The sequence below is a fragment of the Rhinoderma darwinii genome, chromosome 4 (genome assembly GCF_050947455.1).
Source record: "Rhinoderma darwinii isolate aRhiDar2 chromosome 4, aRhiDar2.hap1, whole genome shotgun sequence".
In the NCBI taxonomy this organism is placed as follows: Eukaryota; Metazoa; Chordata; class Amphibia; order Anura; family Rhinodermatidae; genus Rhinoderma; species Rhinoderma darwinii.
The window spans coordinates 323,423,578-323,450,127 of NC_134690.1; the positions used below are offsets into that span (position 1 = coordinate 323,423,578).

The following is a 26,550-nucleotide window of genomic DNA, read 5'->3' on the forward strand; positions in this document are numbered from 1 at the left end:
GGTCTAGTCTCATTTTTATATAAAAATTTTGCAAACTGCTTAACCCCCCTCTAGACATTCATATGTTGCGAACTGGGAAAGAGAACTCCAATGAAAATGCGAATCAGCCGATTGGTCCTCTTTCTGGGACGTGATCTCTTATTTCTCCACCAATATCACGACCTTGGAATCGGTCTACAAAGTCCTCTCTCGCTGGTAAATAGTTCCTGGTCGGATTGCACACGATGCTCCAGGTTACCCTGCTTTTTGCTTTTGTGGTTGCCCAGATAGGGGTGACATGCTACATACCTGGTGGACCTGCCCCAGGGCCACCCGCTATTGGGTCAGAGTCTTCAAACTTGCCTGCTCCCTCTTTCATACATCGATAGATCGGGTCCCGTGGACAGCGTTGATACATTTCCGACCACTGGGTCTTACAGGCCTACAATTTAAACTCTTCACTATTCTCCTCTTAGCAGCGAAGCAGACCATAGCTCAGGCATGGAAATCCCATACTCTACCTTTCTCCTCTGTCAAGTCAAGACTACACATCTGCATGGTCAATGAATACCTTTCTAGTGTCCTGAATGACACGACCACCTACTTTGAAAAAACATGGCTTCCCTGGGTTTCCTATGCCCATAAAATAATGACCTTGTCTTACATGATCCAGCTCTAATATGTGGGTTCCCCATGCTTGTTGCAGTGAGATGACTTTCCGGGTTGTACCTTTCACCCCTACTTTGCCCTTTCCTCTTACTTCCCCTATCACTAGTGTGAAGAGTTTTCCTACTTTTTCTTTCTTCCTTTTTTTCTCTTAATTCTTTGATCTTCGGTTATGTTACAACCATGTTCTGTAATTGTAACCTGATGTTCTGCAATGTACATCGTACATTAACCTGACCAAATCTGTGGAAACACGCCAAAAGTGTCCCCATTTGGGAAACTACACACCTGAAGGAATTTATTGAGGGGTATAGTGAGCATTTTGACCCCACTATTTTTTTTGCAGAATTTAGTGGTATTATGCTGTGAAATTGAAAATAAATGTATGCTCATCAAAACCATAGTGGCCACACTGTAGCTTGTGGACTGCTTTTGTGCAACCCGACTCCCTAATCCCTTGACAAATAAGATTCCAGGATTGAGTGAGACATGCACACATCTTCTCTGATAGAAGAGGTCAATCATAGATCACTTATGTTGCGGATATAGCCGCAGATTTTGTGCATGGCAATGAATGAAACCTGCTTCTTGTCTGGAATCTGCTGTGTATTCTTTACACTAAGTGATTTGTATTTGTTAAAACCCCACTTACACTGTACTGTACTTTGCTGTGGAATTTCGGTGTGTATTCCGCAATATGGAACTTATGGACCCGGCCTTAGGCTCTGTTCACATGTTCCTCCTAGTTCACAGTGCCAGATCTGTCGTACGATGGATACCACCCAATGAACACGATTGACAGTGCTATTCTTATCAACATAAGGGTATGTTCACACGGCAGCGTCCGTAACGGCTGAAATTCGGGGGATGTTTTCAGGAGGAAACATCCCCGGAATTTCAGCCGTAACGGCATGAGCAGGCGCTTGAACACCGCGTCCATTACAGACGTAATGGGCGCTGCTTTTCATTGGAGTCAATGACTAACGGTTCCAATTACGCCCAAAGAAGTAACAGGTCACTTCTTTGACGCGGGCGTCTATTTACGCGCCGTCATTTGACAGTGGCGCGTAAATATACGCCTCGTGTGAACAGACAAACGTCAGCCCATTGCTTTCAATGGGCAGATGTTTGTCAACGCTATCGAGGCACATTTTTCGGACGTAATTCGGGGCAAAAACGCCCGAATTACGTCCGTAATTAGTGCATGTGAACATACCCTAATGGGATCTATGATAGAGGCTCTGACGTCAATGTGCACACAGTCTTAGTGCCCATTCACACATACATGAATCTCGTCTGTGAGCTGTGCATGTAAATCACGCACAGCACATGGACCCATTGATTTCTCACATGCAGTTTTCACGCAGCGAGAGTCCGCTGCGTGAAACTCACTGCATGTCCTATATTTATGCACTTTCACGCACCTATACGCCCATTGAAGTCAATGGGTGCGTGAAAACCACACACAGCACACGGATGCAAATCCATGTGTTGTGCGTGATTTGCGCATCAATTCCATTCAAATAAAAAAGTGCTTTACAAATGTGAAAAACATGCCACTCGCCAAGCAGATGCAATAACGCAACGCACACGGATCAGATTTACGCGTGTAAATCTGTCACGCTCGTGTGAATATAGCCTTAAGGTCCTTTTATATGGGCCAATTTTGTCCGTAACTAGCACGAATCAACAAGATCGGCGCTCGCTTGCTTCTTTCAAAATGAGCTATGTATGAGGATGAGCACTCTTACATTTCTATCATGTTTACACAGGGAGATGTGCGGTCAACAACGATTTATTTTCTGCTGCAGAAACTATACGATCAGCCAATGAATATGCGTTTGCTCGTTCATCGCCTGATCGTTACCCTGCAATAATTGTGAATGCTTCGTTTGCCTGATAAATGGCCCATGTAAAAGGGCCCTTAGGGCTCATTTAGATGGCAGTATTGGGAAGCCGAAACTAAAAGTGGCGTCTACACAGAAAAAAGTATAATATAAATATTAGCACATCTTCCATGTTTTGGATCCACTCCTGGTTTGGCTTCCAAAAAACGGATGCAAAATACTACAGTGTGAATGAGGCCTAAGTAGAGAGTAGTGCAGGACATTGGATGTTATTATTTGGGATGCGGTGTTCAGCACATCGTTTTCAGCACTTCTATAGCATTAACTATTCTGTGGATACTACTATGTGGCTGGCACAATTTTACGAGTAAGGGTATGTGCACACACACTAATTACGTCCGTAATTGACGGACGTATTTCGGCCGCAAGTCCCGGACCGAACACAGTGCAGGGAGCCGGGCTCCTAGCATCATAGTTATGTACGATGCTAGGAGTCCCTGCCTCGCTGCAAGACAACTGTCTTGTACTGAAAACATGATTACAGTACGGGACAGTTGTCCTGCAGCGAGGCAGGGACTCCTAGCATTGTACATAAGTATGATGCTAGGAGCCTGGCTCCCTGCACTGTGTTCGGTCCGGGACTTGAGGCCGAAATACGTCCGTCAATTACGGACGTAATTAGTGTGTGTGCACATACCCTAATTATGGCACAATAGTATGAGAAATTCTGTATGATAGTATTTTAACTACATTGGCACTACTATTCTAACTACACTGTACGTATACAGCATTGTTTGATAGTTTAAGATCTTTAAAAGGATATCCCGCTTGTAGGTACTGTGGTCATAGTATGGTCCGCTTCTCATGACTAGCTTGAAACAATTCAGGGTATCATTAGGATCACTAGGTCAGGACACGGCCCTGTGATTACAACCAAGGTTGGTTTTGGAGGTGCAGCCAGAGTAATATCAGGCACTTCTGGGATTGAGACTCCTGAAAGGCAGTTAGCTGGTTCTCCTGCCCTATAAAACGCATCCTGCATATCGAGCAGCATGTTTAACCTGATCAGTCCAATTTGAAGCAGTTCTGCAAAGCGTACACTTACACATAACTGTTTAGTCATTTTAATCTGCAACCAAATGCATCCCATAGTTTTATATCAGTTATTGCTAAGGAATGGCAATTTGTTATTAAAGGAGTATTCTGGCTTCAGCAAATAAAGGTTATACTTTGTATACTGAAAAGTTATAAAAAATTCCATTATTTATTCCATGGTTATGCTCGAACCGTCTAAGATAATGGTTTAGATAACAAGTATTAAAGAAGCACTTCAGGGTTAATTTTTATTTGGGGGGACGTGGGGGGCAATCAGACTATTACTCACTTTTGCTGTGATGAAACCAGCTCTATTCACTCTCTTCCATGCTGTGTATTTCGCACTTCATTTCCGGCTGCCTGAACACTTGACCCCTGACGAAGATCTGGCTATGTTTTCACCAGATGTCAGTCTGCCCCTGCGGCCCTAACTTCCGGTGAACCAGCATGATGTGCTCTGCAGGTAATCCCTGGTCACTCAGCTCTGCTCCCACCGTTCTGCACCTAGCTCCTCCCCTTTGCAGCAAGACTTGGGTAAATAAAAAACTGAGTTCGCCTTTAAAATAAGACATCTGTAAATACAGTAAAATTCATTTAACCCAGCAACAACAGCATCTGATAGGAGCCAGATTATCACGGACAGTCATAGAAAAATTTACAAAATTCATTTGTAAGGGTAGAGAACCTTCAAGAGAAATGTCCAAAACACAAACAAACACGGATTCTGTTCTGCTACTGGTCTTGTGAAATTCCACTGTAGTCGGGCACTGAAAACAAATGTTGGATTAAGGTAATTTTACTGTACTTTTCCCAGTACTGTAACTATATATAACGGATATGCTATAATCATAGTGACTCAGGTGGTTACTTTCTATTAAAATTAATTGTATTATCAGGAAAAGGCCATGTGGGATCGGTGGGGTTTTCAATTGTCACACCCCCCACTAATCAAACTTTCATGGAACGTCTAATTGAAATGCAATAAAAGTACATGGTGGAAATTGCCTTTTAACTGCTTCTACACATCATATGTAAATTTATCATGCCGTGTACATGACAATGTCCCCCCATTTATGATGTACAAACTGCTTGGACAGCCAATATCACCACGGTGCATTCTTTTATTGCTTTGTCATATAACCCTGTATGAGTCCTTGTATGCGAGACAATATGATTTCATTTGTGCTGTTGCAGTTTTCTGGGCTATACGGAGGATCAACGGTTAACACTCCAGCCACACATAATGTCCTCATTGACTCTCCCTGTTCGGTAACAGGAATGTTATTCTGCTGCAGCCAGCTTTTCAGATTGAGCTTTTTGGTCTCCAGATCCTCCTTGTTGTAGGTGCTGCTTCCTTGAAGGTTGAAGAGATTTATAAGTTTGTGTTTAGTGACTTCATCTGATTCTTTCAGTATTTCCACTTTCTGCACTGCATGCCCCATCACCATGCGGACAGAGGTCTTCTGATCATCTTCAAAGGTAACCAGGACAACACTAAAAAGAATTATAACCATGAAACAATACTAATTCATTAGGGCAGAGCTAGAAATAACTGACAAAGCTTTTTGTTTTGTTTGTTTGCGTTTAGTGAAGATTCATCAAGATATGCATCCCTCTCTGAAGTTGGGGAAACGTAATCCTTTAGGCTACTAGTGGCAGTCGTTTTGCACCTACCACATCCTGGATACATAGAAGCTCAAAACCGAATCTGTCAGGTCAGTCAGACCGACAGCTTCAGTGGCAGCGGGTCCTGCGTGTCTCTAACATACAGAATCCGCCTGTTATCAATCACATCCAAGTTTGCGATCGATAACCTGCCGTCACTCCCGTTGATCGAACGGATTCGGCTCAGAGCGCAAGATACAGCTTCTATGTATCCAGGATACAAAGTAGGGATGTCACGATACCAGAATTTGGACTTCGATATCGATACTTCGTTTAGGATTGCGATTTCGATACTTTTCCAACAGTAATAAATAAAAAAAAGTTCTTCCATTTTCTGATGTGAGGCGCGTACACGAAGTACACAAATTTAACCTCCACGTGCCTCACATTAATAGTAATTAACCCCATCATGTTTCTCAGTCATAATGGGTTAATATGTAAGGTACATGATGGGGTTAATTACTATTAATGTGAGGCACATGGAGGTTAAATTCATCACACCTTGTGCCCCACAATAAGGCTGGATTCACACGAGCACATTACGTCCGTAATGGACGGAATGTATTTCGGCCGCAAGTCCCGGACCGAACACACTGCAGGGAGCCGGGCTCCTAGCATCATAGCTATGTACGACGCTAGGAGTCCCTGCCTCGCTGCAGGACAACTGTCACGCACTGTAATCATGTTTTCAGTACGGGACAGTAGTTCCACGGAGAGGCAGGGACTCCTAGCATCGTACATAACTGTGATGCTAGGAGCCCGGCTCCCTGCACTGTGTTCGGTCCGGGACTTGCGGCCGAAATACGTTCCGTCCATTACGGACGTAACATGCTCGTGTGAACCCGGCCAAAGTAAAAGAAAGCAGTTTTTATTTTTTTACAATTTATAAAATAAAATAAAAATTGTTGCGCAGGTTATTACGGCAGCGCCAATACAGAATGTGTATATTTTATGTATTGAGACTTATTTTAATGTTTATTGTAAAAAAGGTGTATGTGTATTTTTTTTATTTAACATTACTATGTTTTTACTTTATTTTTTAAACTCTAATATACTGGCATATATCTATATTACAGTACATTAACCTGTGTACTGATAGTACACAGGCAGTTGTTAGGACATACCTCAGTATGCCCTAACAGGAAATATGGTAGGACAGCCCTGGGGTCTGTCTGCCCATATATGGTATGTCCCTCAATCGCATCATAGGAATTCCCTGTGATGCGATCCAAGGGGCATCCCCCCTTCTCATTTTCCCCTGAATGCCGCAGTCCGCTGTGATCGCAGCATTCACGGGAATAACGGCGGAGATGAGAGGTTTCTCGGATCTCCGCGGTTATAGAGCGGGGCTGCGGCTGTGTAATACAGCCATTGCTCCGCTCCTGACAGGAAGTGTGCGCGCGGTCAGCAGGAGGAGATGCGGCCGGCGCTGCACTAATGAGAGAGAACGTGGGGGGTGTTTTGCAGTACGCCCACCATGTTCTGTCTTCAGTGCCGCCGCTCATTAGTGCAGCGCTGGCCGCATCACATCATCCTGACGGCGCAAACTTGTTATCAGGACTCAGGAGCGGGGCAGTGACTGTATTACACAGCCCCAGCCCCGCTCTCATACACTCATGTGTTACTATACTGAGTTGTGCGGCTGCGCAGCTAAGCATCGAAATACATGAAATAACGGTATCGAACCGTTTGGGGATGCACAGTATCGAAACAGTATCGAAGTTTAGATGCATCGTGCATCCCTAATACAAAGAGTAACATTTTTAAAAATAATTATAAAGGTGTTTAAAATACCACAGCGATATGTTCAGTTATTTTCATTGTCACATTCGAAGAGCAATCATTTTGTAATTTTCCCATCGATGTAGCTACTGTATGAGGGCTTGTTTTTTTTTTGGGGGGACGGGGGACATGTTGTACACCGCATCTAAGGGGTCGAATGGCTGGGAATTATGTTCGATCACAGCCGTTATAGCGGGATGTGTAGAGCAGACACTGGCATGTGATGGTCTGGGCAACGCACCGTAATCGTATAGCAGCTCACGGGAATTACCCCTGACGTACTATTACAGAATACTATTACAGCGCAGGACAGGGGTAAAAAGCAACAGGTTTTTTTCCTATTGAAGTAAAAAAAAAAAAGTGCAATGTTTTGGTATGTCCACACGGGTCAGATTTGATGGGGAAATCTCTGCAGAAAATCCGACCCAGATGCTGCAGGGATTTCCAGACAAATGTATCCACCGAATGCTGTTTGATTTGGTACAGATTTCCTGCCTGATTTGCTGCTGTGGAAGTAGAAGGAAACTTGCAACAAATATGCAACCATTCAACAGCATAAATAGACATACTCCAGATTAACCCCTTCCCGCACCTTGGCGTAAATGCACGTCCAGGTGAGCAGTAACTTCGCGCACCTGGGCGTGCAGTTACGTCCGCGCTTTAACAGTTAACCGCCGCGCGGCGCTACACCGCAGCGGCGGTTAACTGTGCAGGGTGTCAGCCCTGCTCTCCCCGTTGCCGATCAGCGGCCTGTCGCCGCTGAAATTGGCAATTAACCCCTTCGATGCGGTGGTCGATTGCGATCACCACATCGAAGAGGTTTACAGCGGATCGGCAGCCCCCCACATGTATTTGCGGGGGCTGGCGATCCTTATCATGGCAACCAGAGACCAGACAATAACCTCCGGGTTGCCATGTACGGAAGCCTCGGAGGATCAGCCTCCGGCCCGTCCTCCGATGCTTCCTGTCAGTGTGACAGTTACGTCACAATGACAGTTAGAACACGTTACACTACGTGTGTAGTGTAATGTATTCCAGCAGCGATCAGAGCTGCAAGTCTAAGTGTCCCCTAGTGGGACAAGTAAAAAAAAGATAATAAAAATGTTTATAAAAAAAGTGTAAAAATAAAAGTTATAAGTGACATAAACAAAGAATGCTTTTTTTAGTATAATAAGTCTTTTATTATAGGAAAAAAATTAACACGTTAAAAAAAGTACACATATTTGGTATCGCCGCGTTCGTAACGACCCCAACTATAAAACTGTCATATTCTTTTTCCCGCACGGTGAACACCACGAAAAAAATAAACGAAAAACAGTGCCCGAATCACAATTTTTTGGTTACCAACCCTCCCAAAATATACAATAAAGTGATCAAAAAGTCGCATGTACGCCAAAATGGTACCAATACAAACTACATCCCATCCCGCAAAAAACAAGCCCTTACACCGCTTTTTTGACTGAAAAATAAAAACGTTATGACTCTCAGAATATGGTGACACAAAAAATTATTGATTTTATAAATAAGTGATTTTATTGCACAAACGCTGCAAAACATAAAAAAATTATATACATCTGGTATCGCTGTAATCGTATCGACCCACAGAATAAAGTATAATGGTCATTTATAGCCCAGGGTGAAGGCCATAAAAAAACAAATAAAAAACATTGTCAGAATTGATGGTTTTTGGTCACCTTGCTTGCCAAAAAATGGAATAAAACGTGATCAAAAAAATTTCTGGTACCCCAAAATGGTACCAATGAAAACCTACAGATTGTCCCGCAACAAATAAGCCCTCACACAGCTCCGGTGGTGAAAAAATAAAAAAGTTCTGGCTCCCAGAATATGGTGATGCAAAATGTGCAGTGTTCCAAAAGCGGATAAGATTGGGCGCCATTTATCAGTGTGACACCGGCCACATATCTGCGGATTATTATTTATGTACCCCATTATTATAACCTCTTATTATACCCTGATGTACCCCGCACAGATGACATGCCCCCACATTATAAACTGAAACACCAGTAAAACCCCAAACAGAACCACTGCCAAGCTACATCTGCGCCCCAAAAGCCAAATGGCGTCCCTCCCATCTGAGCCCTGCAGCGTGCCTAAACACCAATTTACCCAGTTAATATTTTATGAGGTATTTGTCTTCAGTGGCACAAACTGGGCATAACATATAGTGCACTAAAATGGCATATGAGTGGAAAATTGTATTTTTTACTCCGCAAAATGCGCTGCGCATTAACCCCTGCGCGCACCACAACATAGCATGTCTTAGTGTGGGGGGTGATGTATGGAGTGTCTCACGTGAAAAAGAATTTAAAACGGCAAAATCGCTGTTTTTTTGGTCACCTTGGCTCTACCTAAAAATGTAATAAAAAGTGCTCAAAAAGTTGTATGTACCAATAAAAACGAACGCTCGTCCCTCAATAAATAAGCTCTCACACCGCTCTATTGACTGAAAAATAAAAAAGTTGTGGCTCTTGGAACGCGGGGAGGAAAAAAACTAAAAAGGAAAAGAAAAAAAATGGATCAGTCCAGAAAGGGTTAATTACTTTCTAATGAAAAACCATTTATCACCACACGTGGGGTATTGCCGTACTCGGGAGAAATTGCTTTACAAATGTTGGGCAGCTTTTTCCCCCTTTATCCTTTGTGAAATTGAAAAAAATGCAACATTTTAGTGGAAGAAATGTTGATATTCATTATCACCGCCTAATTCTAATAAATCCTGCAAAAGACTTGTGGGGTCTAAATGCCCACTATATCCCTAGATAGATTCTTTAAGTGGTGTAATTTCCACTTTTGGGTGGTTTCCACTGTTTTGGCCTCTCAGGGGCTTTGCAAATGCGACATGGCACCCAAAAACCATTTTGGCTAAAGCTCCAAAAGCCAAATAGCGCTCCTTCCCTTCTAAGCCTTGCTGTGGGTCCAAACAGCAGTTTATTACCACATATGGCATATTTCCGTAATCAGGAGAAATTGTTTTACAAATGTTGGGGTGCTTTTTCTCCTTTATTCCTTGTAAAAATTAAAAATGGCTACCTTTTTTCAGAAAAAAAAGTCGATTTTCAAATAAATTTAGCAAAAAAACTGTGGGTTCAAAATGCTAACTATACCCCTAGATAAATTCCCTGAGGGGTGTAGTTTCCAAAATGAGGTCACTTTTGGGGGTCTTTATTGTTTTGGCCCCACAAGACCTCTTCAAACCTGACATGGTACCTAAAATATATGCTAAAAAAAAATCCCAAAAAAATCCCAAAATCCACTAGGTGCTCCTTTGCCTGAAGGGGTTAAAAAATCTGCAGGTCAATTTCTGCCCGTAATTTTCTGGAGCGTGTGGATGAGATTTGTTGAAGCCAAATCCGGATGGAAAATTCACAGCAATTCCGTTACATGTGAAAGTAACCTTTGGCTGCTGTGTCTGACAATATTTTTCAAAATACCATTCACTGCAATGCAATTTCTGTCTGCTGCTGTAAATTACCAGAGTGGTCAAATTGCAGAAAAGAGATTTAGTTTTAATGTGCCCTAAGCCTAATGCAACTGGTGGTATTTAGGATGGGGAGCTAATAACATGTTTTTGTACTGCAACAGAAAACACACCAAATCGTAGTAAAAATGCATGCCGTGTCAAAAACGCCATGTATTTCGAGCGTTTTTAGTGTCGTTTTTTTAAATTAGTATAATTTTGGAAAAAGCATTTCTGAAGTCCTATAGCGAAGCCAATGGAAAAAGCACCAGAAAAAAAAAAACACTATACCTAAAGCATGCGGAATTTAAAGAATAAATAATTAAATAAAATAAATAAACTCCACCTACCCCAAAAACGCTACAAACCAAAACGCTGTGTATGTAAGCATTTGTTTTTTTTGGGGGGGAAAAACATAAATAAAAAAACAGTGCAAAAAACCCCATCGAAATCTAGAATAAACGCTGAGTAAATTCAGCCTTAAAGCCTGTTAACATCAGCGTTGCTTTCCGTCGGGGGAACTCCTCAACGGAAAGGCAAACTAAAACCTTAGCTTCCGTTTGCATCACCATTTATCTCAATGGTGATGGATACTTTGCTAATGGTTTCCGTTTGTCACCGTTTCAAAGGGTTTAGTTATTTTGACGGAATCAATAGCGCAGTCAACGGAACCCCTCAATGGAAAGCAACGCTAATGTGAACCCAGCCTTAGAGCTACAGTAAGGGCCTACAGAATTCTGTGTTACCTTCAAATTACTCAAAAGCTTTTTCCCACAAATTCCATAAAAATGTAAAAATAAAATAAAAAAATTCAATGCGCTCCAAAACATGCCATATGCCAGGAGGTATTTTGCACTTATGAGCGCTTATGCTCGCACATGTGTTTTTAAGAAAATCTGTGGCTAAAACTCGGATATCGGCTGTAATTCAATTGAGCCAATTCATGGCTTTTCAGCACGAAGTCCTTGGCAATAACGAATATTCTGCAGATTTTAAAATCCGCAGCGAGTTTAATATTTTCCACAGATTTTTTTCTGAAGCATGTGAATGGGGTTAAAAAAAAACGAATTCACTTGCATTGGATGCGGAATGTCACTTGATGAGGATTTAAGTGCGGAATCCGCAGCTAAATCCCCAACGTGTGAATTCAGACGCTGCACTGAAAACCTTCAGAAATTTACAGTACAATACATTTCAAAGCCCCATCCACATGTACCGGAAAAAAATTGGCATGGAATTTACATTTTTTAACTTTGCAGCAAGTCAATTCTGCAGCAGAATTTTCACCCTTTGCAACGCATAGGGTAAAATGGGCAACAAAATCTGCATCTATTACAAGTGGTTTTTGCCTCAGATTCATCGAGGATTTGCAGAGATATCCCTCTGGCCTTACTTGGGGTGTAATCTAATTACTGCAGGTGACTTTATGGCCCTTGTCCAATGCAACTGTGGTTTAACCCATTCTCTGTTTGCATTCTGGGCCCTAATGACCAAGCCATTATTTACGTTTTTCCATTGTCACATTCGAAGAGCTATAACTTTTTTATTTTTGCGTCGACTTAGCTATAGAAGGTCCTGTTTTTTGCGGGACAAGTTGTACTTTTTAATAGCACCATTTTGGGGTACATATAATTTATTCATTAACTTTTATTAACTTTTTCTTTTTTTTGGGGGGGGGGGGGATAGGATAGGAGAAAACCTGAAATGTCACCACTCTTTTTTTGCGCCCTAAATCTACGTCGTTTACCGTGTGGTATAGATAACACTAACTTTATTCAACGGGTTGTTACGATTGCAAAGATACCAAAATTTTATAGATTTTGTATGTTTTACTACTTTTACACTGTAAAAACCCTTTTTTTTCCAAAATTATTTGTTCTTGCGTCTCCATATTTGAAGAGCCATAACTATTTTATTGTTGAGCCGATGCAGTTGTACGAGGGCTTTTTTTTGCGGGACGACTTGTAGTTTTTATTGGTACCATTTTGGAGTAGATGCTACTTTTTAATCACTTTTTATCACATTTTTTTAAAGTCAGGATTAACAGAAAACAGCAATTTTTCCATTGTTTTTTATTTTATTTTTTACAGCCTTCACCGTGCAGGTTAAATAATGTAACAAATTTATAGTCGGGGTCGTTACGGACGCGGCGATACTAAATATGTGTAACATTTTTGCTTTATTGTGTTTTTTTTTTTAATAGTAAAGCATTTTGTAAGGGGAAAAAGTGGGTTTTTCATTTTTATTTCACTTTTTTTTTTTTTTTACTTTATTCAACTTTTATAATAGTCCTACTAGGGGACTTTAATATGCGATCATCCGATCGCTATTATAATACACTGCAATACTTTTGTATTGCAGTGTATTACTCCCTGTCCGTTTAAAACGGACAGGCATCTGCTAGGTCATGCCTCCGGCATGATCTAGCAGGCATTCGCTCCAGGCAGACCTGGGGGCCTTTATTAGGCCCCCGGCTGCCATCGGAGACACAGACACTCGGCGAGACACAGACACTCGCCGGGTCTCAGTGGGATGAGAGGGAGCTCAATCCCTCTCTCTCTAAAACCACTCAGATGCGGTGCACGCTATTGAGCACCGCATCTGAGGGGTTAAACTGGTGACATTGATACTAATATCGATCTCACCCGGTGGAGCAGGGATGCCCCCAGCCTGAGAGCAGGGAGATTTGACAGGTCCCTGCTCCGTTTACTTTATTCTGATGCAGTGCCGTAGAAAGTCTATTGCATCAGAATAAAGCCCACTAATGACCGCCGTGAAAAGGCTTATCGGCGGTCATTAAGGGGTTAAAAATTGTACATAATATTTTTGTGTATTTAATGTACAGAATCTTCCTGGTGCTACTTACTGACTGGGAGATCATCGGACTCCTAAGAGAACTCCAAAGAAAATTAAAGTTTCTTTCAGGGGGCTGTCCAGGATTAGAAATACAAGGCTGCTTTTTTCCCCAAACACAGCGCCACACCTGTCCACAAGTCTTGTGTATTGCAGCTCTGCTTCATTCACTTGAATATAGCTGAGCTGCAATATCAGACAACTTCTGTACAGGTGTGGCGCTGTTTTTGGAAGTAAGTAACCATGTATCTCTCATTCTGGACATACGTGATTCACAATTTCCCTCATATTCAGTTGGTTGAAAAGGATTTCTTTACAGACTTTGATCTGTACTTTTGTAGGACCATTTAACGTGTAAAATTACACTGAAAGTTAGATCTATAAATCTAAAGCGGGCAACACACATTATAAGTATGTCGGCTGAACCCGTTTTCATCAGGAACAAACAGCCATCTAAGGTTTACAGCGATGTCCAGACTCTCCGTCGATGACAGATGTCGGGGAAGAGAATGGTCGGGCATTTGGAATTTCAACATGCCCGATACGAGCGCACAGGTGTATGAAGGAATAGCTGTCGGCCGATCAAGCTTTCAGCCAACAGCAATCTAAAAAGTATTGCCAGCCTAAATATGCCCCAGTTAGACTTTGTTTAAAGCATAACTCCCGCGATGCCATTGTAAGATATGTATGACTGTATTACTAACCAAAACATATTAGTTTATTTTCCTTTTTTTCTGACCACACTTGAACATTTTATACTTAGATTTAATATGATCAGTGCAGGAAAAAAAACAAAAAAACACATTCAGGATGTTTCTAAAATATTAATATCATGTATTTTAAGAAGTGCTATCTACATGGACAACTACTTGGAAGCTAGTTTTGTATAAGGGTACGTTCACACACGGCTTATTTTCAGCAGCCTCCAAACATCTGCGCATTGATTTAAATCGGAAAAACAGCGTTCTGTTCCGATGGGCCGTTTTTTTTACACGGCCACAAAAAAGAAGTGCATGTCACTTCTTGAGACGTTTTTGCAGCAGTTTTTCATCGACTCTAGAAAAACAGCTCCAAAAACGTCCGTAAAAGACGCGAGTTGCTAAAAAAAAATAGTCTGAAAATCAGGAGCGGTTTTCCCTTGAAACCAGCTCCGTATTTTCAGACGTTTTTTAGTAAGCAAATTAAATTTGAGAGTGCTAAATTAGGAATATTTATTTATCTCTCTCTTTTAGAATTTCATGTAAATATCTTCTCTTACAAAACAATATATAATTATATTTTTACAAATGATTGTGAAACATGGTGTTTAACCCCTTAATGACCAGCCTATTTTAAACCTTAATGACCAAGCCATTTTTTACGTTTTTCCATCGTCGCATTCCAAGAGCTATAACCTTTTTATTTTTGCGTCGACATAGCTGTGTAAGGTCTTGTTTTTTGCGGGACAAGTTGTACTTTTTAATAGCACCATTTTGGGGGACATATTATTTATTGATTAACTTTTGTTAACTTTTTTTTGGGGGGGGGAGGATAGAAAAAAACCTGAAATTTCGCCACTCTTTTTCGCGTCTTAAATCAACAGCGTTTACCGTGTGATATAAATAACACAATAACTTTATTCAGCGGGTTGTTACGATTGCAACGATACCAAATTTGTATAGTTTTTGTATGTTTTACTACTTTTACACAGTAAAAACGCTTTTTTTTCAAAATTATTTGTTTTTGTGTCTCCATATTTGAAGAGCCGTAACGTTTTTATTTTTTCGCCGATGCGGTTGTATGAGGGCTTTTTTTTTGCGGGAAGACTTGTAGTTTTTATTGGTACCATTTTGGAGTAGATGCGACTTTTTGATTACTTTTTAGCACATTTTTTTTAAGTCAGGATTCACAGAAAACAGCAATTTTTCCATAGTTTTTTATTACATTTTTTACGGCGTTCACCGTGCGGGTTAAATAATGTAATAGATTTATAGTCGGGGTCGTTACGGACGCGGCGATACCAAATATGTGTAACTTTTTTACTTTATTTTGTTTTTTTAATAGTAAAGCATTTTGTAAGGGGAAAAGCTGGGTTTTTCTTTTTTTTTACTTTTTTACTAGTCCCATTATGGGACTATAATATGCGATTCTCCGATCGCTATTATAATACACTGCAATACTTTTGTATTGCAGTGTATTACTGCCTGTCCGTTTAAAACGGACAGGCATCTGCTAGGTCATGCCTCCGGCATGATCTAGCAGGCATTCGCTCCAGGCAGACCTGGGGGGCCTTTATTGGCCCCCCGGCTGCCATTGGAGACACAGACACTCGGCGATCGTATCGCCGGGATGAGAGGGAGCTCCCTCCCTCTCTCCAAAACCACTCAGATGCGGTGAACGCTATTGCGCACCGCATCTGAAGGGTTAAACGGGTGAGATCGATACGGCAGAGCAGGGACGCCCCCAGCCCTCAGCTGCCTCTGGCAGCTGGGAGCAGGGAGATTTGACGCTCCCTGCTCTGTTTACTTTATCCTGATGCAGCGCCGTAAAAAGGCATATGCATCAGAATAAAGCCCGTTAGTGGCCGCCGTTAAAAGGCGTATTGGCGGTCACTAACGGGTTAAGAGCCTGTAGCCATACATCTCCCTCTGTTGCAGATATTAGAACTCTCAGCGTACTTGGTTATGTGTCCTTCCTGTACAAAAGAACAGGACATTTACATAACAAACCCCATTGCACTGCACTACAGGTGTCCAAACATAAGTAACAACGTGCCCCTCAGTAATGACGCATTCCTATCACCAGAAACAGGGTGGGGGAATATGTATATCTAACTCCTCTAGTAGACATACTGTATATTTCACAGCGAATACTGGATTTCTGTACTTGTCGATCTTCAGCCATCAACAACTTATCACATGGAAATTACATTTACCTTGCAGACACCGGATCGATTGTGACGACCCATCCCTGATATTCGTTCTTCTCATCAGCTAGAACTGTGACCTCTTTGTTCACATAAGATTGCCACTCCAGTGGGGTTTTGTCAATCCAGCTGGTTATGGTTTTCTGCTGCTCTAGTAATGAAATGGTTAAACACAATGATGCTTACTAATCATATATAATGAATATGCACCTGTAGAATATAGCGCCAAACTCATACGTGCATCTATATCCCCATTTTGGGTCTTTCATAATCTTATAAGCCTTGGTACCCAGTTTATAGTCACATGTCCCTTTCCTCTCAGTGTTACCCCCTCAGTATTACACTTAATTAATATGTAAGCAGGTGATATCTTCTATAGTTTACAATTATTTTGGGTGTAAATGAAGCAGGTTTTCTGTAAATAAATCTCAGTCACTGTATAATGAAATGTTCTGCAGCTTAAAGAGGCTCTGTCACCAGATTTTGCAACCCCTATCTGCTATTGCAGCAGATAGGCGCTGCAATGTAGATTACAGTAACGTTTTTATTTTTATAAAACGAGCATTTTTGGCCAAGTTATGACCATTTTTGTATTTATGCAAATGAGGCTTGCAAAAGTCCAAGTGGGCGTGTTTAACGTAAAAGTCCAAGTGGGCGTGTATTATGTGCATACATCGGGGCGTTTTTACTACTTTTACTAGCTGGGCGTTCTGACGAGAAGTATCATCCACTTCTCTTCAGAACGCCCAGCTTCTGGCAGTGCAGACACAGCCGTGTTCTCGAGAGATCACGCTGTGTCGTCACTCACAGGTCCTGCATCGTGTCGGACGAGCGAGGACACATCGGCACCAGAGGCTACAGTTGATTCTGCAACAGCATCAGCGTTTGCAGGTAAGTAGCTAGACTTACCTGCAAACGCCGATGCTGCTGCAGAATCAACTGTAGCCTCCGCTGCCGATGTGTCCTCGCTCGTCCGACACGATGCAGGACCTGTGAGTGACGACACAGCGTGATCTCTAGAGAACACGGCTGTGTCTGCACTGCCAGAAGCTGGGCGTTCTGAAGAGAAGTGGATGATACTTCTCGTCAGAACGCCCAGCTAGTAAAAGTAGTAAAAACGCCCCGATGTACGCACATAATACACGCCCAGTTGGACTTTTACTTTAAACACGTCCACTTAGACTTTTGCAAGCCTCATTTGCATAAATACAAAAATGGTCATAACTTGGCCAAAAATGCTCGTTTTTTAAAAATAAAAACGTTACTGTAATCTACATTGCAGCGCCTATCTGCTGCAATAGCAGATAGGGGTTGCAAAATCTGGTGACAGAGCCTCTTTAAAGAGGCTCTATCACCAGATTAGAAGTTCCCTATCTCCTACATAATCTGATCGGCGCTGGAATGTAGATAACAGAAGTGGTTTTTATTTTGAAAAACGATCATTTTTGAGCAAGTTATGAGCTAGTTTAGATTTATGTTAATGAGTTTCTCAATGGACAACTGGGCGTGTTTTTACTTTTTACCAACTGGGTGTTGTACAGAGGAGTGTATGAGGCTGACCAATCTGTGACTAATCAGCGTCATACACTTCTCATTGTTCCAGCCCAGCATGATCCATAGCACAGTGTGATTGTGCAGTGAAAGAAGTAAACACGCCCAGTTGCTAAAAACACAATACACGCCCAGTTGGAAATAAGAGAAAACGGGTTGTCCATTAGAAAGGCTCATTTGCATATATATAAAATTGCTCATAACTTAGCCAAAAAATAATCGTTTTTTTTTTTTTAAACAAAAAAAAAAACGTTACTGTTATCTACATTGCAGCGCCGATCACATGCAATAGGAGATAGGGATTTGATAATCTGGTGACAGAGCCTCTTTAAATTCTTTGTGTTTCAATTCCTTGCCATTTTCATGATCTTGGTTTACGGTCAGTGGAAGAAACCATTGTTATTCACATCCATAGTTGTTATTCACATCCATAGGCTGAAAAGCCAATTTCACGCACAGCGTTTTGACTCTTTCTGTGGTGTAGCGGCCTGACGTTTGTTTAAAGATTATTGTAAAATATAAGTATATCTAGAGTTTTTTTGGGGTCAGTGGCATTTTTAGCAAAAATTGCTCTAGGTATAAAGTTTTTTCTGGCATTTTCTCCATAGACTGCTCTATAGGACTTAATCGCCAGAAAAAAAAAATTAATGTAGAAAATGAGACTAAAAGGAAAATGCATGCATTTTAAAACGGGTAAAAAAAAAAAGGATGTGAAGGAGGCCTTATTTACACAGGGCAGTTTTTGGTTTCTTTATTCAGCTCAAACTAGAAGAGGATCCATATAAGAAACTATGTACGAGATTATAGAAAAATTAGGACACTTTTTCTGCGGTTCAGATGTCTTAGAGAAGGACAATCCAAGTGCAAGCTGTAGTGATGTCATTTGCAAGGAAAGAATAATGTGGCCCTGTTCACATCACACATTTCCCGTACTGTGGACTACGCAATTTCATACAACAGGATCCTGTAAAACACGTATACCGCACGTGACATATAGAGATGCCATAATAGCCTATGGGTGATGAATGCCATAGGCATCAGTCACAGCTGAAGTTTAACGTATATATTGGGAGCTTTTCCCGGAGTATACGTTAAACGGTGGGCATAAACGTGATGTGATCAGTGCCTTAGATTTATAGATGGATAGAGCAGTTTTAAAGGGTGTCTCATGGTCTGAACATGAAAATTTACATTTTGAATCAACTCTAAAAAGGTATCATTTATGTAACTATGGCACAAATTCAACAAACAAAAATGTAAAACACCAACACGTATATGAATAGTACATGTGATTTTTCTGGCTCTAGAACTCATGCACAAAACCAGATTTAAGACCCGTAATATACTGAATGTGGTTCCCATTTTATATTGAGGCCCACTTAGGGTTTTTTTCCCCTCACAAATTCATACAGAATCCTCCAAATAGAAATCATAGCATTTTCCATGCTGTATTATCAATGTATTCTTCTATAGAAAGCAAAACGATGATACCTCACGGAGGCCCCATACGGCGGCACATAGAGCCTTTTGCCATACAGGTTCTGTACATTATCTTACAGTATCAATATATATTTTAACGACACCACATTTATCATGAGACCTCCACACATTGTCTTTTACAATATTGAATGCGCTCTTATTTAAGCCTACGTAATGGAGATCCCTCTCGGTCTTATTTTTATTAATTCCAGTAGGTGAATAGTGCGGTGTGTAAAAATGCAGATACCTTGTGTAGCCACACCAATATCCATTGTACTGAGTGATAATTGGTTGCAATCTGAAAGAGAAAATACAGATAAAGGTTATATATGTAGACAGTAGACATAAAATATACACAATACCCAGAAATAAAAAGCAAAATACACAAGTGCAGAGTAAATGTGCAGAGCGTTCCAAAAGCGGATAAGATTGGGCACCATTTATCAGTGTGACACCGGCCACACATCTGTGGATTATTTTACCCTCTTATTATGCCCTAATGTACTGCGCACAGCTTACATATGCCCCCACATTATAAACCGAAATGCCAGTAAAACTCTAAACAGAACAACTACCATTCAAAATCTGCGCTCCATAAGCCAAATGGTGCTCCCTCACTTCTGAACCCTACAGTGTGCCCAAACAGCAGTTTAAATCCACATATATGGTATCGCCATAGCCGGGAGAACCTGCTTAACATATGAGGTATTTGTCTTCGGTGGCACAAACTGGGCACACAACATTTTGTCAGAAAAAGAAAAATAATAATTTCCAATTTCACAGCATAATTCCACTAAATTCAGCAAAAAGCCTGTGAGGTCAAAATGCTCACTATACTCCTTGATAAATTCCTTCAGGGGTGTAGTTTCCCAAATGGTGTCACTTTTGGTGAGTTTCCACTGATTTGGTCCGGCAGGGGTTTTGCAAATTCGACATGGCACCCAAAAATCATTCTAGCAAAATCTGCATGCCAAGTAGCACTCCTGCCTTTCTGAGCCCTGTCGTGTATCCAAACAGCAGTTCATGACCACACGTGGGATATTGCTGTACTCGGGAGAGATTGGTTTCCAAAAGTTGGGGTGCTTTTTCTCCTTTAACCCTTGTGGAAATGAAAACTATCAACATTTTAGGGGATAAAAAGTTGTTCGATTTTAAGGATGTTTTAATCTTGTATGTATTTGTATGGGTATCTTTGGGAGGGTATTCCATTTGTGGAACAATAAAATTAATATTTTTGGACTAACACGTCTGAAAGACTACTTTTCTTTTGTATACATTAATATGAGGCGTGTATAGGATTTCTTAATTATGGACTATGCCTTATGGTTATAATACTGGCCAAGGGGTATTATAGGTGCTAATATATGGGACATTTTAACTACCGTAGTAACTATTTTGTGCGGTATTACTAGGTTTTACAAGTAGATACATTTAAATTTAGAAAAATGCTAATTTTTGCTAATTTTCTCTAAATTTTGTATTTTTTTGCAAATAAACACTGAATGTATCAAACAAATTTTACCACTAACTTAAAGTCCAATATGTCAGGAGAAAATCTCAGAATCGATTAAAAAAATAAAAGTATTTCAAAGTTATTATCACATAAATTGACACGTCAGACTTAAAAAAAAAATGGCCTGGTCCATTAGGTGAAAACAGGAGGTGTCCTTACTAAAATTCTACTGTACATTGTTGTGGAATTTTAGTGGTGGATTCCGTAACTAGTACAGTGTGTGTGTGAATTAGGCCTTAGGCCCCATTCACATCGCATTTGTGCTATCCGCCGCACGTATACGTTTTTAAACACTAAAAAATTATTGAAATGTCTAGCTTGGCGTATAAATAGACTATAATGGGTCAAACGTAGACCAAAATAGCATCCGTTTGGTCTATGATTGTCATGGTTTACATTGGGATACTGTTTTTTTAAAGTACTGAAAAGCGTAGTCTGCAATGGCGACGTATGCAAACGTAATGCTATACGTTTGTATCCGTTTACATACAGTAAATATATATGCAGGGTTTTTTTCTATCAGTGTTCACTTTAAAAAAAAAAAGTATACCTTTGTTTAGGTAAAAAACGGACAGAAACGTATACCGACGTATGAGTATACGCTAAACGTACACGCTATAAAAAAATATAGCATGCTGCCAAATACCCTGTTATGATAGATGTTCACACATGAAGCTCATTTTACACTTAGACCCAGGCTGTAATACTATGAACCGCCGCTACAAGCGGGTCAGCGATTCACAGTACAAGCAGCACGAAGGGGAAGCAGCACTCGTACGACCACCGCAGCAGCCCCTTCAAAGTGGTGGAGGTGCCAGGAGTCAGACCCCCCACTGATCAGGTATTGATGGCCTATTCTAAGGCTAGGCCACCAATTTCTTAGGGCTGGAGACCACTTTAAAGGGTAACTAAACGTTTGACAAACTTCTGACATGTCAGAACTTTTGATTGGTGGGGGTCCGAGCACTGAAACCCTCACGAACCTCTAAAACAAAGTGGCTGAACCGCTCGTGTGAGCCCCGTGTAACTTCGGATCTGTTAGGGCCTTCCGGAAGTCAATGTATCGGCATACGGACTCAATAGAAATTCTATGAGCCTGTACTCCGATGCAGCGGCTTTCCGGAACAAGCTAAACAGAAACAAAAGCGGCTGAGCGCTCACACGGGCGCTTCATCCGCTTCATTTTAGCGATTGGTGGGGGGTCTCAGTGCTCGGGCCTCCACCAATCAAAAATTCCGACATGTCAGAAGTTTGTCAATCGTTTAGTTGTCCTTTAAGATTTTCCTTTACTGGAACGAAGAGGCCTAGGCCAAACCCTGAAAAACAAGCCCACAGCATTAGTCCTCCTCCACCAAACTTTACTGGGCTGTTCTCGTAATACCCATAGATTAGTAGAATGAGCAGCGCGCAGTCTGCCTGCTCGCTCCTTCTTTCTCTCTCTCGGACGCCTGCCATTTTGGATTACTGCACAGATCATGGTGTTACCATTATCCGATCTATTGTACAGATACATCAGAACTGCGCATGGTAGTGTTCACACACAAATTGTCTGCACATTGAATGTACAGGAACTGCCGGCTGCAGACCACTGAAATCAATTATATGTACAGTGTATATATTTCATCACCGCTACCCTATATGCCTGGAGATAGATACATCATGAATGCCCATCGCCGGAATTCCCCATTAACTTCAATGGATCAGGTTTTTATTCATTTACATGAGCAGAGTAGAATAGTCTGCTACCCAGTATTAAAAAAAAATAAATGGGGTGGTGCTTATAGGATCCCCTTAAAGTCAATGGGATCGGTAATCTATTTAGATCCATCAGAAACTAGAGCCTTGAGGAAAGCTAGAACAGTCATCATTCACACATATGCATGGAAATTATTCTGGAGGATCTCAGAACTGGTCATATGAATAGTGGTCACGGGGCAGATTTCTCTACTTCTTGTCACTCATTCCATTGGAAAACATTACAAACCGGCTCCCACCAGCTTGAAATGGCTGACAACAGGGAACAATAGCTTGTAACTGCACGGGAAGATGAGATCGTAGCTCATCTGTCAGCTCTGGGAACGTGCTCACGAATTTATGCAGGCGTCTAGCACAAGCAAGTTCCCTTTGTCCGTGTTACCACTGCAGAACGCAGCCATCAAGGAAAAACGCACTTTGTGCTACTCACAGCGTTATCCAGCGTCTCCTCCCTCTCTGCAGTACTACGCGTCCACACGCATCAGCCTCCTCAACTGTCACACCGCTCTCTACAAACCCGCAGCTCCTCACGTTACGTGACACGCCTACCTACTGACGTCACATCCCGCCAGGATGCTCAGCGATGTGGTTCACTGGTTAGTGCCTCAGTAATGGCGGGAAAGGCAAAACCGAATGGTGCAGTGTATGTATTTTATGTCCGAATAAAAAAAAGATAGTGATTTTTGCCATTTACACTTACAATCTTGTGACGAGAATTGCCACGGTCAATAGCATAAACGATAAATTGGTTATTCATACAGTATTACCTAATAAAAAAATTTGACTCAGAATTCCTTCAGGAATTTTGAGGCAGATTTTGACCTGCCTGTGTTTTTTGCCGCGGTTTTCGCCAGTGGCCGTTGAAGCTAGTGCAAGAACCGCAGGCAAAAAACGCTTGGAAACTAGCGCTGCAGGGCTTTTCTGCGTCCCATTGATTTCACTGGGCGGTCAGAGGCTGAACCACGGCAAGAAAGGACATGCTTTTTTTTCTTTTTTCCTGCGAGCTACTAAAAGTTTTTTTTAAAAAAATGCCTATGCCTCCCATTGAAAATAATGGGGGACAATTTCGGCCTTTTTTTGGCGCTGATTCTGTCTTTTCTTTATGCGTATTGTTTGGAACCACTTCTGGCTGTGGCTCAAAGAATTGCCTAAAATCTGCTTAAAAAACTGTGATCCTGGCCTTAGGGGGCATAACAGTTTTGTGGTTGTTTCCAGTCGTTTCAAAAATTTTGCCGTGTAAATGGAAAGTCAGTAGCGGGGTGTCATTACCGTGATACCAAATTTGTATCGTTTTTTTAGTTTCTACCACTTTTGCAAAGGAAAAAACTGTGATTGTGTTGCCACATTTTGAGAGCCATAACTTATTTGTATTTTCATTGAGGGAGTAGTATGAGGGCTTATTTTTTGCGGGGTGAACTGTAGTTTTCATTGGCATTATTTTGATGTAAATGCAACTTTTTGATCACTTTTTATTCAATTTTTTTGGGGACGCTAAGGTGACCAAAAAACTGACATTTTTCATACATGTTTTTAAGGCGTTTACCTGGCGAGTTAAATATTATATTAGAAAAGTTCAGACTTTTACAGACGTGACGATACCAGTTTTTTTTTTTAAAAAAATTTACATTACGGTAAAAATGGAATGTTTTTTTTTTACTTTTTAATATTTTTATGTACATTTAAAAAAAACTTATTGTTTTTTTTACCTTTTTTTTTTTTTTTTTTTTTTTTATTAGGCCCTCTAGGGGACTTGGATCGCTTGCAATACTAGTATATTGCAGTATATCGTGTTTTTTTTTTTTAGAGGCCCATGACAACTATCGGCACCCCGCGATCACGTCACGAGAGGGCTACTCCCTCTTTCTAATGGCTTAGATGCCGAGATCGCTATTGACTGCGGAATCTAAGGGGTTAAACAAGCAGGACCGCTCTGGTTGGAGTGAAGTGTCGGCTGTAACATACAGCCGACACCCGCTCAGCCCGTTTCATACGTCCCAAATTTGCTGTAAAACCACATCTTTACTACTTAGGTCACCCGTATTCCCCCACAGATTGTAAGCTCTTGCGAGCAGGGCCTTCACTCCTCTTGTTTGAACTATTATCTCGTTTTGTCACTATGTAATTTCTGATGTTGTCTTCTGTACATGTGCCCTCTGAATTGTAAAGTGCTGCGGAATACATTGGCGCTATATAAGTAAGGATTATTATTATTATGTTTGTTCGGCGTCTCGGTCGCTACGTGTGTCCTTCCCCTCATACATACTGACTGGTCAATATCATTACTCGCAAAAAAAAACGCTGTGTGTGAATCTAGCCTAAAAGAGATGCCAGAATTTTTGTTTTTTAAAAACCCAAGAAATGTGATACTATACTTCCAAAATGGGTTGTGTCCCAGCTTTATGAGGAAGCACTCCGCTTTTTGTTTTTCACCCCGCAACCCCATTTGAAAGTGGAAGAGCAAGGAGGTCCGGTGTATTGTCTTACCTGGTGCTGTATTTCAAAGTAGCGGATTTCTGTTGTAGGATTCAAGGAGTCAAAATGGAAATCACATGACCCAACAGCGGCTCAGAACGGAGTGGCTACCTGTGACATAAAGCACCAGGTAAGGACCCACGCACACGAACGTGCTTTTGCGGCTACAATTCCCCCGAAAATCCACGGGTGAATTGAGGTCCCATTCATTTGTATGGGCCCATGCACACGACCGTGGTTCCCATGGTCCGTGCATTGCAGCAGAGCCTGGACTGCAAAAAGAACGGACATGTCTTATTACGGCCGTGTTTTGCAGTCCAGGCTCATAGAAAATAATGCGCACGGCCTGCGATTGCTCGCGGATGACACTCCGCTGCCAGCCGACCCGAAAATCACGGCCGTGCACATGGCTACGGTCGTCCTCGTGCACAGTATTTTGCTTCAGTATTTGGAAGCCAAAACCAGGAGTGGATCCAAAACACGGAAGAGGTGCAAATCTTTCCATTATAGGTTTTCTCTGTTTATGTTACACTTCTGGTTTTGGCTTCTAAATACTGACCAGAATACTGATGTGTGCACGAGGCCTAAGACAAAACGCTGGACTGCCTTACACTTCATCACATTTTCAAACAGGTTGGGGGATGGGACAGATTGGAGTGCATGTTTAACTAAAGGCTCTTGCACACAACAATGTGTGCCGCCTGAGTCCCATCCGTGGAAAGATACGACATGTTCTATCTCTTCACGGATCGGAGAGCCGGGTCTGTGCAAACTATCGAGTGCCACTCGGATGCCGTGAACAAGCCCTAAGAATGCAGCTGAATAGTATTTTTACAATTTGACATGAGTGGACATAGGCTGGGTTCACACGAGGTCATTACGTCCGTAAAGGACGGAACGTATTTCAGCCGCAAGTACCGGACCGAACACAGTGCAGGGAGCCGGGCTCCTAGCATCATAGTTATGCACGACGCTAGGAGTCCCTGCCTCTCCGTGGAACTACTGTCCCGTACTGAAAACATGATTACAGTACAGGACAGTTGTCCCGCAGCAAGGCAGGGACTCAGCGTCGTAAATAACTATGATGCTAGGAGCCCGGCTCCCTGCAGTGTGTTCGGCCCGGGACTTGCGGCTGAAATACATTCCGTCCTTTACGGACGTAACATGCTCGTGTGAACCTAGCCTTATATGTACTGTGTGCTTTATTTTTTTTCTTAGAAGAAAATGCTTTTTCTCTGTGACTACATTTATTTATGGGAAACCAAGTATTTCTATTCTGGATTTGTGAGGAAATGCTCCCAGCACAACAAAGACCCACCACGATCACACTGTGTAGTGAAGCTCCATGGTCACCAGTTACCCCGCCCCTCCCTACAGTTACCAGGCCCCTCCCTACAGTTACCAGGCAACGGCTCTAAAAGCACGTCCTTCCCCGGAAAGAGGAGGAGCTGCAGGGGACGTCACACGTTCTTAACCAATAGCTGGCTTGTACGACAGTGGTGATCGTTGG

The 26,550-nt window shown here is 41.7% G+C and overlaps 1 protein-coding gene across 5 annotated transcripts; it reads right to left on the reverse strand.

The window, feature by feature from the left end:
* Positions 1–4,690: 4,690 nt before the first annotated feature.
* GEMIN6 (gem nuclear organelle associated protein 6) lies at positions 4,691–26,539 on the reverse strand. 5 transcript variants are annotated; one of them, XM_075862797.1, is made up of 5 exons: positions 26,359–26,379; positions 25,053–25,151; positions 19,548–19,598; positions 16,280–16,421; positions 4,691–5,081 (listed from the first exon to the last, which is right to left on the reverse strand). In XM_075862797.1, the coding sequence occupies exons 3-5, from the start codon at positions 19,570–19,572 to the stop codon at positions 4,709–4,711; spliced, it is 540 nt and encodes a 179-aa protein (XP_075718912.1). In that variant the 5' UTR covers positions 19,573–19,598; positions 25,053–25,151; positions 26,359–26,379; the 3' UTR covers positions 4,691–4,708. The 5 variants fall into 5 exon arrangements, with proteins under 5 accessions (XP_075718912.1, XP_075718913.1, XP_075718910.1 ...); XM_075862798.1 differs by lacking the exons at positions 25,053–25,151; positions 26,359–26,379 and adding an exon at positions 26,443–26,539; XM_075862795.1 differs by lacking the exon at positions 25,053–25,151 and having other exon boundaries at positions 26,359–26,446.
* Positions 26,540–26,550: the final 11 nt, after the last annotated feature.

What these genes read in the sequence shown, in the direction of transcription:
- GEMIN6 (XM_075862798.1), bottom strand. Translation starts at nt 19,572, where the DNA reads ATGGATATTGGTGTGGCTACACAAG. An exon ending in TATTGGTGTGGCTACACAAG is followed by an intron (nt 16,422 to 19,547) that starts GTATCTGCATTT and finishes TTTCATTACTAG; the next exon opens with AGCAGCAGAAAACCATAACC. An exon ending in ATCGATCCGGTGTCTGCAAG is followed by an intron (nt 5,082 to 16,279) that starts GTAAATGTAATT and finishes AATTCTTTTTAG; the next exon opens with TGTTGTCCTGGTTACCTTTG.